The sequence below is a fragment of the Somniosus microcephalus genome, chromosome 3 (assembly GCF_052327205.1).
Source record: "Somniosus microcephalus isolate GS21.2 chromosome 3, FLI_Smic_1.0, whole genome shotgun sequence".
In the NCBI taxonomy this organism is placed as follows: domain Eukaryota; kingdom Metazoa; phylum Chordata; class Chondrichthyes; order Squaliformes; family Somniosidae; genus Somniosus; species Somniosus microcephalus.
In genome coordinates this window covers 124,336,359-124,350,184 of record NC_140989.1, presented here as the reverse complement: position 1 = coordinate 124,350,184, position 13,826 = coordinate 124,336,359, and the positions used below count along the sequence as shown (strand labels likewise).

At 46.3% G+C, this 13,826-nt stretch overlaps 1 protein-coding gene across 2 annotated transcripts in view; it reads left to right on the top strand.

Annotated features, from left to right (window-relative positions):
- The window catches only part of wdpcp (WD repeat containing planar cell polarity effector), a 322,735-nt gene that overhangs the window by 109,216 nt on the left and 199,693 nt on the right, over nucleotides 1-13,826 (top strand). For both annotated transcript variants that reach the window (XM_085981577.1, XM_085981578.1), the window contains exon 9: nucleotides 3,913-4,104. In XM_085981577.1, coding sequence (XP_085837703.1) covers nucleotides 3,913-4,104 — 192 coding nt within the window. The remainder of the gene's footprint in view (nucleotides 1-3,912; nucleotides 4,105-13,826) is intronic.

Sequence of the window (13,826 nt, the reverse complement as noted above, 5' to 3'; positions counted from 1 at the left end):
TTCCCTTGCCTTGTTAGTCCTCCCCAAATGCATTACCTCACACTTCTCCTGACTGAATTCCATTTGCCACTTTTCTGGCCGCATAACCATTCCATTGATATCTTCCTGCAGTCTACAGCTATCTTCCTCACTATCAACCACATGGCCAATTTTTGTATCATCTGCAAACTTCTTAATCATGCCCTCTACATTAAAGTCTAAATCATTGATATATACCACAAAAAAAAGGGGACCTCGTACTGAGCCCTGTGGAACCCCACTGGAAACCGCCTTCCAGTCACAAAAACACCTGTCGACCATTACCCTTTTCTTCCTGCCACCAAGCCAATTTTGGACCCAACTTGCCACTTTCCCTTGGATCCCATGGGCTTTTACTTTTTTGACCAACCTGCAATGTGGGACCTTGTCAAAGGCCTTGCGAAAATCCATGTAGACTACATCAAATGCACCAACCTCATCGACCCTCCTCATTACCTCCTCAAAATATTCAATCAAGTTAGTCAGTCAGACACGACCTTCCCTTAACAAATCCATGCTGACTGTCCTTGATTAATGCAATTACTTTCTAAATGATGATTTATACAGAATTTTTTCCAATAATTTTCCCACCACTGAGTATAGGCTGACTGGCCTGTAATTACTTGGTCTATCCCTTTCTCGCTTTTTAAACAATGGCACAATGTTAGCAGTCCTCTGGCACCATGCCTATAGCCAGAGAGGATTGGAAAATGATGGTCAGAACCGCCGCTAATTCCTCCCTTGCCAGCCTGGGATACATTTCATCAGGGCCCGTCGATTTATCTACTTTCAAAGATGCGAAACCTCTTAATACTTCCTCTCTGTTTATCCCATCTAATATTTCACACTCCTCCTCCTTAACTACAATGTCTGCATCGTCCCTTTCTTCTCTGAAGACAGCTGCAAAGTATTCATTAAGTACCATACCCATGTCTTCCGCCTCCACACATAGGTTACCTTTTTGGTCTCTAATAGGCCCTACTCTTTCCTTAGTTATTCTCTTGCTCTTTATGTATTTATAAAACATCTTTGGGATTTCCTTGATTTTACTTTCCAATATTTTTAACATGCCCTTGCTTTACTTTTCTAATTACCTCTTTAATTTCACCCCTGCACTTTCTATACTCCTCTCAGCTTTCTGTAGTATTGAGCTCTCTGTATCTGACAAACGTTTCTCTCTTTTTCCTTATCCTACCCTGTATGCTCCTTGACATCGAATGGGCTCTAGATTTTGGAGTCCCACCCATTTTCTTTGTGGGCACATATTTGCTCTGGACCCTCACTATCTCCTCCTTGAATGCCTTCCACTGCTCTGACTTGATTTACCTTCAAATAGCTGTTTCCAGTCTACTTTTTCTAAAACACAGCTCAGCTTAGTAAAATTGGCCTTTCCCCAATCAAGAACTTTTACACCTGGTCTATCTTTGTCCTTTTCCATAACTATGTGAAATCTAACTGAATTATGATCACTACCACCAAAATGCTCTCCCACTGAAACCCCTTCCACCTGCCCAGCTTCATTCTATAAAACTAAGTCCAGAACTGCCCCCTCTCTTGTTGGGCTTGTTATGTACTGACTAAAAAAAAGCTCTCCTGAATACATTTAAGAATTCTGCTCCCTGTTTTCCTTTTAGACTAATTCTATCTCGTTTAATATTAGGATAGTTGAAATCCCCTACTATTACTGCCCTATTGGTCAGCAAGCATAGGGGTGATGGGTGAATGGGACTTGGTGCGAGTTATGATAGGGTCAGCACAGATTTGGATGAGCTCAAGTTTAGAGGGTGTAAGGTCAGGAGAGCATTGGAATAGGCGAGTCTAGAGGTAGCAAAGGGAAGAATGATGGTTTCAGCAACAGATGAGCTGAGGCAGGGACGGAGTCGGGCGATGTTACGGAGGTGGTCTTGGTGATGGACAGTGGCCAGCAAGAGGGATGGAGTCAGTGGCTAGGGAACGGGGTTTGTGGTGGGGACCGAAGACAATGGCTATATATAATGGGAGGAAATTTCTGCTCATCCAGTACTGGATGTTGGACAAGCAGCGTGACAAATCGGAGGCAATGCAAAGGTTGAGAGAGGTGGTGGAGAGGTAGAGCTGGGTGTCGTCAGAATACATATGGAACTTGACGTTGTGCTTTCAGATGATGTTGCCGAGGGACAGCGTGTAAATGAGAAAAAGGAGGGGGCCAAAGATAGATCCTTGGGGTCTCCAGAAGTAACAGTGTGGGAGTGGGAAAAGGATTGTCTTTGAAGTTTGAGCTTCTGAGCCTTGAATTTCCGTGATAGTCATATATGCTTCACGAGAGATCACTGGAAAGTTTACATAGAAAATTATATCCAGGACCATCTGTTCTATATTGAGCATGTGTTCCTATTGGACACATATTCAGGCACAATTAACTTAGATTGGTTGGCTTTTAAAACTACATTGTACACAAAGCTATAGCAATTACTTGCATTTGTTCATAACTATATATTAAAATCACCAGTTTTAATACTCTAGCTCTTTAGGAATTTGAATAAAGATTAAAACTTGAGTAGTATTTTAGTAAACTTGTTAAAAGCTTTCCAAGACTACTTTGTCAAAGTTGCCTTGATATAATTACATTTTTACATTTTTAATAATTAAATCTGGTTTTTTTTAACTGGAGAACCTCAATGCATTATTGGACTTGACTAATTGGTAGTGTGTGGAGATGCAATCGTACTAATCCTTCCTCTGTCCGATAGGTGGAAAGCTTATTGTGTCGAGAAAATTCAAGCAATTGGGATAAAATCTGTGTAAGAATAGAATAGTGAAATGGCTTAGATAACTAACACAGTATGATGAGTTTAAAGCGTTGAACATTTTGGGTAGATTTTGGTGGACAGCATCAAAAGTTTTTCTACAATTTGTAGCACTTTTTTGATGTTCATTCAAGGCTTCTGAGAGCAATAATATTATGACTGCAAATAGAGAAGACCTCTGTTTGACTGCATAAATGCAGCAAAGGATTTTCAGCATTAACCCTGTTATAATGGCCTGAGACAAGTGGTGAGATCACAATTTGGATGAGCGTGATTATTTGCTAAATACAATACATAAATGCAACGGGTTCTTAACACCGTGTGCACTCTGGCATTATCGCATTACTGGGATCCTTTGTTGCTTCCCAGACAAGAATATAAAAGCAATCTATCCTATAGTGAAACTGGCTCCAGAAGCATTTCCCTGATAAGGGGAACTCCTGCCCTTCATGAGTGCCTGGTCCAGTGGGCTTAGCTGTATGGTTAATCCTCAGAAAATGTTTTGATTATTGCTGACCAGAAATGGCAAAATGGTATTTTTTCTTGCTGTCAAACTCTATTAATTTCTTAGGTAGGTTACAGCACAATTTTTCCTGTGACATGTAGATGATACACTGTTTGTATTTTAATAATGTTGTGCTGGCAACCTTTTTTTTTACAGGATGACAGAAGAGAAACCGAAAATTATAATTTTAAATTTAGGTTACATTACAATTTTTCCTGTGACATGTAGATGATACACTGTTTGTATTTTAATAATGTTGTGCTGGCAACCTTTTTTTTTATGGGGGGACAGAAGAGAAACCGAAAATTATAATAAATTTGCTGCTAATTCTGACACTATTGTAACATCAGAATATTCCCCAAGCTCACTAAAGCTACTATATTTCTTCCCTAACAATGTTGATCGGCATGCTGATTTCAGGTTAGTTTCATACATTAAGTCATCGCTCTTTTTTTCTGGGGCTGGTAACTTCAGTTAAATAAGATTGATCAAATTAAGCGTAAACAGAAACCAATTTATTGCAGAAACCAATTTATTGCACAGAGTATTTCAATACAAACCCAGGCAATGGAATTTTAACATGTTAATTTTGTTTCTTTGTAGATTTCTTACATTGATTTACCAGGACCTACAGGATGGAGGGTAGAACGCCAATTGGCCATTAACTGTATGCAGGATATGGTGATTTGCTGGTGGCAAATGGCTAATGGAGATGCCTGGCCCTGGTCACCAATATCCAACGAAAGTGACCGAGCAAATGTGGTATTGTTGAGCTGCGTGAATGGCAGACTTGAGGTAAAATATTTCATAAACTACGACTACAGTGAAGTAAGCAAAATGATATTGTATAATGTATGTTTTGCTTTTTATCCCAGGCTTATAGTGCTATTTTTTCTAGGTTTTTATGGAGGGCATTTTGGGAAAGTTCCCCAAGTTTTTCTCTATTCTGTTCCCTACTTTGGCCACCTGACTGACATCCCTGTAACTAAGGCCACGATTTTGCCAGTGCTCAGAGGGCGGGTTTGGAGGCGGGTCAGCTGTTAAATTTGAAATGATTGACGGCGGGTTACGAACCCATCTCCATATGTTTCCAAAGTGTAGGGTCTGCGATTTCAGAACAGACCCGACACCAAGCGGCAGGGGAGGCATTTAAGATACTTAACTGCTTGTTACCTGCTATTTTGCCAGCTTTTTTCTAGTTTGCCACAATTTCAACGGGTTTCACGTTGCTCGCAGATCACGTCAGGTAAGTATGTCGGGAGTTCCAACAAGCTGAATAGTTCACAGCTGCAACTACAGTATAGAAGCTAAACTCTCACATCTGTTCACTTTCAAATGTCAGAGGTTGCTGATTTCAGGATTTGGAAGACACATTTGATCTGTATTGAGGCTGTAAGTGTGTGTTGTAAACTCTCTATGCACTGTCACCTCCTTGGAACAACCTCTCTCCCCATTGACTGCTTCTAAGATCTCATCCTCAACTGCCATATATAACAGCAGAATGGGAACAATTCATACTCTGTCATCCTGATCCTCAGAATCTGAAGAGGATCAGCCGCAGCAGTAACAGAACCAGGCACACCAGCATCACCAACAACAAGAGCGCCAACCTTCTCAACCACCTGATGCTGCACAGGACAGAGGCCATCAGCGCAGGGCTGCACCACGCCGCAGGAGTTACCCCCAACATGGATTTACAGGCAGAGGATGAGCTTCCTCAACATGACTGAGCAGTAGTGCCAAAGGAGGCTTAGACCTTCGCGAGAGGTAGTCGCAGACATTTGCACAATGCTCAATCAAAACATGCAGCCCAGAGGAGCGGGTGGACACTCTTTACCAGTGGTTGTCAAAGTCACCACTGCCCTCAACTTCTTTGCGCCAGGGTTCTTCCAGGGATCAGCAGCAGACATTAGCGGCATCTCCCAGTCGGCCGCCCTCAGATGCATCACGCAGGTCACCGATGCCCTCTTTGCCAAGTCTGCCAATTTCATCCACTTCCCTACTGATGAGGCAAGTATTACCGAGTGGGTGCTAGGCTTTGCCAATCTGGCTGGCTTCCCACGGGTGCAGGGCTTCATCGACTGCATGCATGTGGCCATCAGGGCACCCTATCAGAACCCACCATATTTGTCAACCGCAAGGGCTTCCACTCCCTTAACGTGCAGCTGGTGTGCAACCATAGGAAGAGCATCATGCATGTGTGCGCCAAGTTCCCTGGCAGCTGCCATGACTCTTGCATCTTGCATCAGTCCACTGTCCCTCAGCTCTTCACTCCGCCAAACAAACTTTCCGGCTGGCTCCTTGGAGACCAGGGCTATCCCCTGAAAACGTGGCTAATGACACCGTTGAAGAGGCCATCAAACAAGTCTGAGGAGTGCTACAATCAAAGCCACATCTCCACCAGAAGTGTCATAGAGCAAACAATGGGGTTGCTCAAAATGCGCTTCAGATGGTTGGACAGATCTGGTGGAGCCCTGTAGTACACACCAGCAAGGGTCTTGAGAATCGTCGTTGTCTGCTGTGCCCTGCACTGCAGTGAGGATTAGCACTGCATGGGGAACAAGATGCAGAGCGCACTGCCTCTTCGGAGGAGGAGGATAAGCAGAATGAGGTTCCAGATGAGGGATACCGGGAGGAGGCAGCTGACCCATTGCGACCAGCACGCGAGCACATTGCTGCCAGGGATGGCCTAATCAATGCCATTCCACTTCGCCCGGCATCTTTCCGTGCAAGCGCAGGAGATGCAACACCTGCCCTTTTACCTCCTCCCTTCCCACTGTCCAGGACCCCAAACACCTTCCAGGTGAAACAGCGATTTACTTGTACTTCTTGCAATTTAGTATACTGTATTCACTGCTCACAATGTGGTCTCCTCTACATTGGGGAGACCAAACGCAGATTGGGTGACCGCTTTGCGGAACACCTCCGTTCAGTCCGTAAGGGTGACCCCGAGCTTCCGGTCGCCTGTCACTTTAATTCTCCACTCCACTCCCACTCTGACCTTTCTGTCCTCGGCCTCTTACACTGTTCCAATGAAGCTCAACGTAAGCTCGAGGAACAGCAGCTCATCTTTCAATGAGGCACTTTACAGCCTTCTGGACTCAACATCGAGTTCAACAATTTCAGACCATAACCTCTGCCCCTTTCATTTTTTTTCTCTCTCTCACATGGCAGCTGTCGATCATTCTGCCATTGCCATTTACACTTCATCTAGAGTCATCTTTTGTTTCTTAACTTGTCCCATTACCATCTCCTTTTGCCTTGCACCATCATCCCTTTTGTCTTTTAATCTCTCCTGCCTTCCACGCTATCACAGACCTTCCCTTTTGTTCTTTCCTCCCCTCCCCCCTCTCCCTACCCCTACACTTGCTTAAAAACCTGTTACATCTCCACCATTTTCTAGTTCTGACGAAGGGTCATCGACCTGAAACGTTAACTCTGTTTCTCTCTCTACAGATGCTGCCTGACCTGTTGAGTATTTCCAGCATTTTCTGTTTTTATTTTATAAACTTAACATTGATTTATAGCAAAACACCCAAGTGACTACCCTTGTGACTATTTATGTGGGAGCTTTCTTTTACACGTGCTTCTATGTGGTGCTATCCCTGTGGCTTCAGCAGATGTAGAGGCAGCTTGCTCACTTCCCTGCTGCACCTGCTTAGACGCCTTTGGTGGTCGTCCTCTGGGTTTTGGAGCCTGTGAGGGCCCCGCCAAAGTCTGGTCCTCCTGCGGCTGTGCAAGGGTAGACTCGGCCATCACTGTTCGGGTAGCCATCTGGGGCTCTGACAGAGGGGTTGGCAAGGGGATGGCAGTTTGAGCGCTTGGAGATGAGCCCCCACTTCCATGTCCTCTCCCACCATCATCCCTCTCATAGGCCACCTGCACTTCTCTGCTAGCAAGTAGCTGGAGAGCACTTTGCTGCACATATTAGTGGGGCCATGAGGACCCGTGTCTGTACTGACATTCCACATAACAAGGGCGTCCATGAACCTCTGGCTTCTCTCCTCGATAGATGCCCATCTATCCTCCATAGTTGACCATCTATTTAGAAGTGTTACCATGTTCTCCTGAGTCTGGCGACTGATGTCCTCCATGGAGGTTGCCATCCTTTCCATGGCGGTACCTACATTTGCCAGTGCATGCGCCATAGCGTTGCTCATATTTGAGATGGACTCCTCCATTCTCTGCACTCTCGCAATCACCGTGGTGGGAAACCCAGTCAGAGCCTCCTGCGCTTGTTCCTGAAGCTCCAGGACTGCTCTCTTTCTGGATGGTCCCCGAGGCTCAGCGCCTACCTGCCGCTGAGCAGAGCTAGGAGCGTCCTGCGGCCTCCAATGAGGGCTCTCCACTGCTGTCCCTGTCTTCACCATCTGCCCTTGCTCACTTGTGACTTGTGATACACCAGGTGACAATACTACTCTCTCTCGCATAGTACCCACTGAGGTGCGTGTCTCTGTGCTGGGTGCGCTCATTTATGCTGACGCTGCTCGCTCAGAGGCTAGAGCATCTTCTGAGGAGTCCTCCTGATCTTCCTCCTGGACAGTAGGGAGGGGGGCTCTTGATGGTCCTGTGGGAGCGTAAAGACATGAGTTAGACATGTGATATGTAGATTGCAGACTCATCCCATTCTCTCTCTTAGGCAGTCCCTCGGAACTGAGGATGACTTGCTTCTGCGCTAAAAATCAGTTCTCAGGTGACTGATGAGTCCAATGCGGGACCTACAGTTTCTGTCACAGGTGGGGCAGACGGTGGTTGAAGGGGCGGGTGGGTGGGGTGGTTGGGTTGACGTGTGCTCCTTATGCTGTTTGCGCTTGGCTTCTGCTTGCTCCCGGCGAAGAGACTCGAGGTGTTCGGTGCCTTCCCGGATGCTTCTCCTCCACTTTGAGCAGTCTTGGGCCAGGGATTCCCAGGTGTCTGAGAGAATGTTGCACTTTTTCAAGGAGGCTTTGAGGGTGTCCTTGAAGTGTTTCCTCTGCCCTCCTGGGGCTCTCTTGCCATGTCGGAGCTCCAAGTAGAGTGCGTGTTTTGGGAGTCTCGTATCAGGCCTGCGGACGACGTGGCCCGTCCATCGGAGCTGATCGAGCGTGGTCAAAGCTTCGATGCTGGGGATTTTGGCCTGAGCGAGAACACTGATGTTGGTGCGCCTATCCTGCCAATGGATTTGCAGGATCTTACGGAGGCAGCGTTGGTGGTACCTCTCCAATGCTTTGAGGTGTCTGCTGTACATGGTCCATGTCTCTGAAGCATACAGGAGCGCGGGAATCACTACTGCTCTGTAGACCATGAGCTTAGTGCCGGGTTTGAGGTCCTGGTCTTCAAACACACTCTTCCTCAGGCAACCGAAGGCTGCACTGGTACACTGAAGGCGCCTGCCCTTGTTGACAGTAGGCTCCCGAGGTATGGAAAGTGGTCCACGTTGTCCAAGGCCTTGTCGTGGATTTTGATAATCTGGGGCAGTACTGTGTGGCGGGGGCAGGTTGGTAGAGGACCTTTGTCTTACGGATATTTAGTGTAAGGCCCATGCTCTCGTATGCTTCGGTGAAGGTGTTGACGATGGTTTGGAGTTCGACCTCCAAGTGTGCACAGATGGAAGCGTCGTCTGCATACTGTAATTCGATGACAGAGGATGGGACGACCTTGGATCTGGACTGGAGGTGATGGAGGTTGAACAGTATCCCGTTTGTTCTGTAAATTAGCTCCACTCCAGTGGGGAGCTTACTGAGGGTGAGATGGAGCATTGCAGCAAGTAAGATCAAGAAGAGCGTTGGTGTGATGACACAGCCTTCCTTGACCCCGGTCCGTACGTGAATTGGGTCTGTGGTGGATCCGTTGGTCAGGATCACTGCTTGCATGTCGTCGTGAAGCAGGCAGAGAATGGTGACAAACTTTTGGGGGCAGCCAAATTTGAGGAGGACACTCCATAATCCCTCATGGTTGACAGTGTCGAAGGCCTTTGTGAGGTCAAAGAAGATCATGTACAGCGGTTCGTGCTGTTCCCTGCATTTCTCTTGTATTTGATGCGCGGTGAAGATCATGTCCATTGTGCCCCTTAGTGGGCGGAATCCGCATTGTGACTGTGGAAGGAGCTCTTCAGCCACTGGGAGAAGGCGATTGAGGAGGATTCTTGTGATGGCTTTCCCTGTGGCAGACAGCAGGGAAACTCCTCTGTAATTACCACAATCGCACTTGTCACCTTTCTTGAAGATGGTCACGATTATGGTGCCTCTGAGTCATGAATGCTCATGTGCACATCCCATTGTGCACATGATGAGCATTCAATTTCTATTGGCATCAGATCCCATATGAGTCACTCATGAATGCCAAATAAGATGGATGGAAAATTCTTCTGTCACCAGTTTTTCTACTGAGCCCCTCTCTCCGTCTCCCACTTTCAAGCTGGTCAGCTGCTCCTGCAGTGTTGAGAACTGCCTCCTCTTATTGTGGGCTCTCTTTTCCTGCAATGAGGGAAAGAAATGCAGTTTTAATGAGAGTGATGGATTTAGCGTAAAGAATGGATAAAATAGATGTTTAGAGGGAGACTATGATGGAGTGGGGTGCCAATACCAAGTTTCCTCCTTTTCAGTTGTTAGTTGTTGTCATTGCATAACATTGAGGATGAGTGTAAGGGGTGCATAGTAAGATGGGGATGTGATTCAGTAGATTGGGAGAGCGAGATGGGTGATGCTGCAAGGGATGCTCGGGTGAGTTAGGATGTGCAGGAGTAGGGTTGGCAATGCAGAGTGATGGGGATGTGATGACAGGCACAGCAGAATTAAGGTAAGTGTGCCTTTATACTCACTTTTCTTGAATGCAGGAGATCATTGAACCTCTTCCTACGTTGGACACAGGTGCGAATAAACACACACTTTGCATTTACTTCCTCAGTTATTTGCAGCCAGGCTGCCTTTGTATGCTGAGGTGGTTTGCTCCTTCCATCCCCAGGGAATAATAGCTCCCTGCTTCCTCTGACTCCCTCCACAAGAACATGGAGGGAGTCATCGTTGAAACATGGAGCAGCCTTTGGTCTCTCTGCAGTCATCATTCAAAGCACCAGCACTCTGGAGCATCAAAACCGAAGTGAGAGCAAATCGGGACATGGCCCCCTTAAATACACCGGCTGCAAACTCGTTATCAGTGGAGCTCAGCAGACCCGCACCTAGTGATTAGGCCAGGTAACGCGCACGGCGGGCTTAACAAGCCCAATCAACGGAAAATTGTTTGTGCAGAGCGGCTGGAGCCGGGAGCGGAATCGGAACCTGCCAACTACCTCTCCTGCCACGAACCCGCCTCCGCTGGGAAAATCCAGCCCTAAGGGTCAGGTGCATGTTCTGATTCCAGGCTGCTGCCAATGTCCCACATAGCCAGCTGTATGAGGGCACTGGAACTAACTAGGTGTCAGCTACCACTTGATGTGGTTATCATTGGGAACTAAGCTGAGCAGATACAAACCGGCTTTCATTCCCAACTCATGGCTTTACAACTTTTATTGTTTTATATTATACTTGGAACCAATAGTAAATACAGTTTTGTTCATAACCCAGATATAACGTGGGATATTATTACAAGATTATTTTCTTTTTACTCCTGACTCCCCAAAACCTTACCACCATCTACAAGGCACAAGTCAGGAGTGTGATGGAATACTCTCCACTTGCCTGGATGAGTGCAGCTCCAACAACACTCAAGAAGCTCGACACCATCCAGGACAAAGCAGCCCACATAATTGGCACCCCATCCACCACCTTAAACATTCACTCCCTCCACCACCAGCGTACCGTGGCTGCAGTGTGTACCATCTACAAGATGCACTGCAGCAACTCATCAAGGCTTCTTCGGCAGCACCTCCCAAACCCGCGACCTCTACCACCTAGAAGGACAAGGGCAGCAGGCGCATGGGAACACCACCACCTCCAAGTTCCCCTCCAAGTCACACACCATCCTGACTTGGAAGTATATTGTCGATCCTTTATCGTCACTGGGTCAAAATCCTGGAATTCCCTCCCTAACAGCACTGTGGAAGTACCTTCACCACACAAACTGCAGCGGTTCAAGAAGGCAGCTCACCACCACCTTCTCAAGCGCAATTAGGGATGGACAATAAATGCTGGCCTTGCCAGCGACGTCCACATCGCATAAACAAATTTTTTTTTAAAAGGCTTCTCTGTTCATGTCTAATTAAGGTGATGTTTTTGATTGTGTGCCACAGTGTGAAATCAAACTAGCTATTTTGGTTACCATACCCTGAAATTAATCAATTCCTGATTTTCTTCATACAGCCAAAGACTTCAATCATAGCAAGCTTACTTATATAGCAAGCTTTCTCTCTCACACCTGGCAGCTATCTTTTGCCCTGCCAGTACACTTTACACCTAATCCCAGCCTATTACCATCTCGTCTAGCTTCTAATCTCTTTTACTTCTTTTGGTTCTTTTATTCTTTTGTCCGATCGCAGCCCTGCCTTCGATCTAGTTCCTTTTCTCTCCAGTTTTGAAGAAGGGTCAAACCCGAAACGTCAACTCAAATTTCTCTCCACAGATGTTGCCTGACCTGCTGAGTTTTTCCAGCATTTTCTGTTGTTATTACTTATATGTTTCCTTTGTTGTGTTTTCAATCTGCAAGTTAAGCCAATTTTCTACTCAGAATGTACCGTTTGAAACTATTATTTGCTCTGGTATATGGTTTTCATGGACCTTCTTGCAGTGGCCATGCAAACGATGTGTAAAATTGAAACACAGCAATCCCACAACCAACGGATCGGATTAAAGCTCTGCAGTCTTGCCACATCCAGTTGTGAATGATGGTGGACAAGTAAACAGGTAACGGGAGGAGGGGAAGGCTCTATGAACATCCCTATCCTCAACAATGGCGGAGCCCAGCACGTGAGTGCAAAAGACAAGGCTGAAGCATTATCAACCATCTTCAGCCAGAAGTGCCAAGTCAATGATCCATTTTGGCCCCTCCTGAGGTCCCCACCATCACAGAAGCCAGTCTTCAGCCAATTCGATTCACTCTACGTGATATCAAGACATGGCTGAGCAAAGGCTATGGGCCCAAACAACATCCCGACTGTCTTACTGAAGACTTGTGCTCAAGAACTAGCCGGACCGCTAGCCAAGCTGTTCCAGTTGCAACTGCAACACTGGCGTCTACCCAACAATATGGAAAACTGCCCAGGTATGTCCTGTCCACAAAAAGCAGGACAAATCCAATCCGGCCAATTACCGCCCCAATCTTTATCAATACTTCACCAATGACCTTCCCTCCATCATAAGGTCAGAAATGGGGATGTTCGCTGATGATTGCACAGTGTTCAGTTCCAATTGCAACTCCTCAGTCCATGCTCGCATGCAGCAAGACCTGATGACATTGAGGCTTGGGCTGATAAGTGGCAAGTAAGATTTGCGCCACACAAGTGCCAGGCAATGACTATCTCCAACAAGAGAGAATCTAACAACCGCCCCATGACATTCAACGGCATTACCATCACCGAATCCCCCACCATCAACATCCTGGGGGTCACCATTGACCAGAAATTTAACTGGACCAGCCACATAAATACTGTAGCTGCAAGAGTAGATCAGAGGCTGGGTATTCTGCGGCGAGTGTCTCACCTCCTGACTCCCCAAAGCCATTCCACCATCTACAAGGAGTGCAGCTCCAACAACACTCAAGAAGCTCAGCACCATCCAGGACAAAGCAACCTGCTTGATTGGCACCCCATCCACCACCTTAAACATTCACTCCCTCCACCACTGGCGTACCATGTCTACATGTGTACCAGCTACAAGATGCACTGCAACAACTCGCCAAGGCTTCTTCGACAGCACCTCCCAAACCCATGACCTCTACCACCTAGAAGGATAAGGGCAGCAGGCGCATGGGAACACCATCACCTCCAAGTTCCCCTCAAAGTCACACACCATTATGACTTGGAAATAAATCACCATTCCCTCATCGTTGCTGGGCCAAAATCATGGAACTCCCTCCCTAACAGCACTGTGGGAGTACCTTCACCGCAAGGACTGCAGCAGTTTAAGGCGACGGCTCACCACCACCTTCTCGAGGGCAATTAGGGATGGGCAATAAATACTGGCCTTGCAGCGATGCCCACATGCCAGGAACGAATAAAAAAAATTAACTATTTCATAAGCACTTTGAGGTGCTTTACTTGATTGTAAGTTTAAACAAAATTAATCATCATTGGAAATTGTTTCATTACAGGAATATAATCAATCACATTGTGCTTTCTTTGAACTAATGTGATTCAGAAGCTGAGAGAACCCATAGTTCTTCTCCTAGTGTAGAGCAGATACATTTTTGAATGGTTTTGTTCTGGTCTTTATTGAGGGTGCACACTTTTATTATGCCTTCAGCCAGCACTTTCCTATATATATTATTTTTTTTTACCCCTGTTGTTTTTACTCTTGTCTGCTCAAAACGGGCCATTGATTCCTTTCCCATTCCCATTTTTTTTTAAGAATAAGAGGAATGAAATGTTACTTATCGGTAAATTGGAG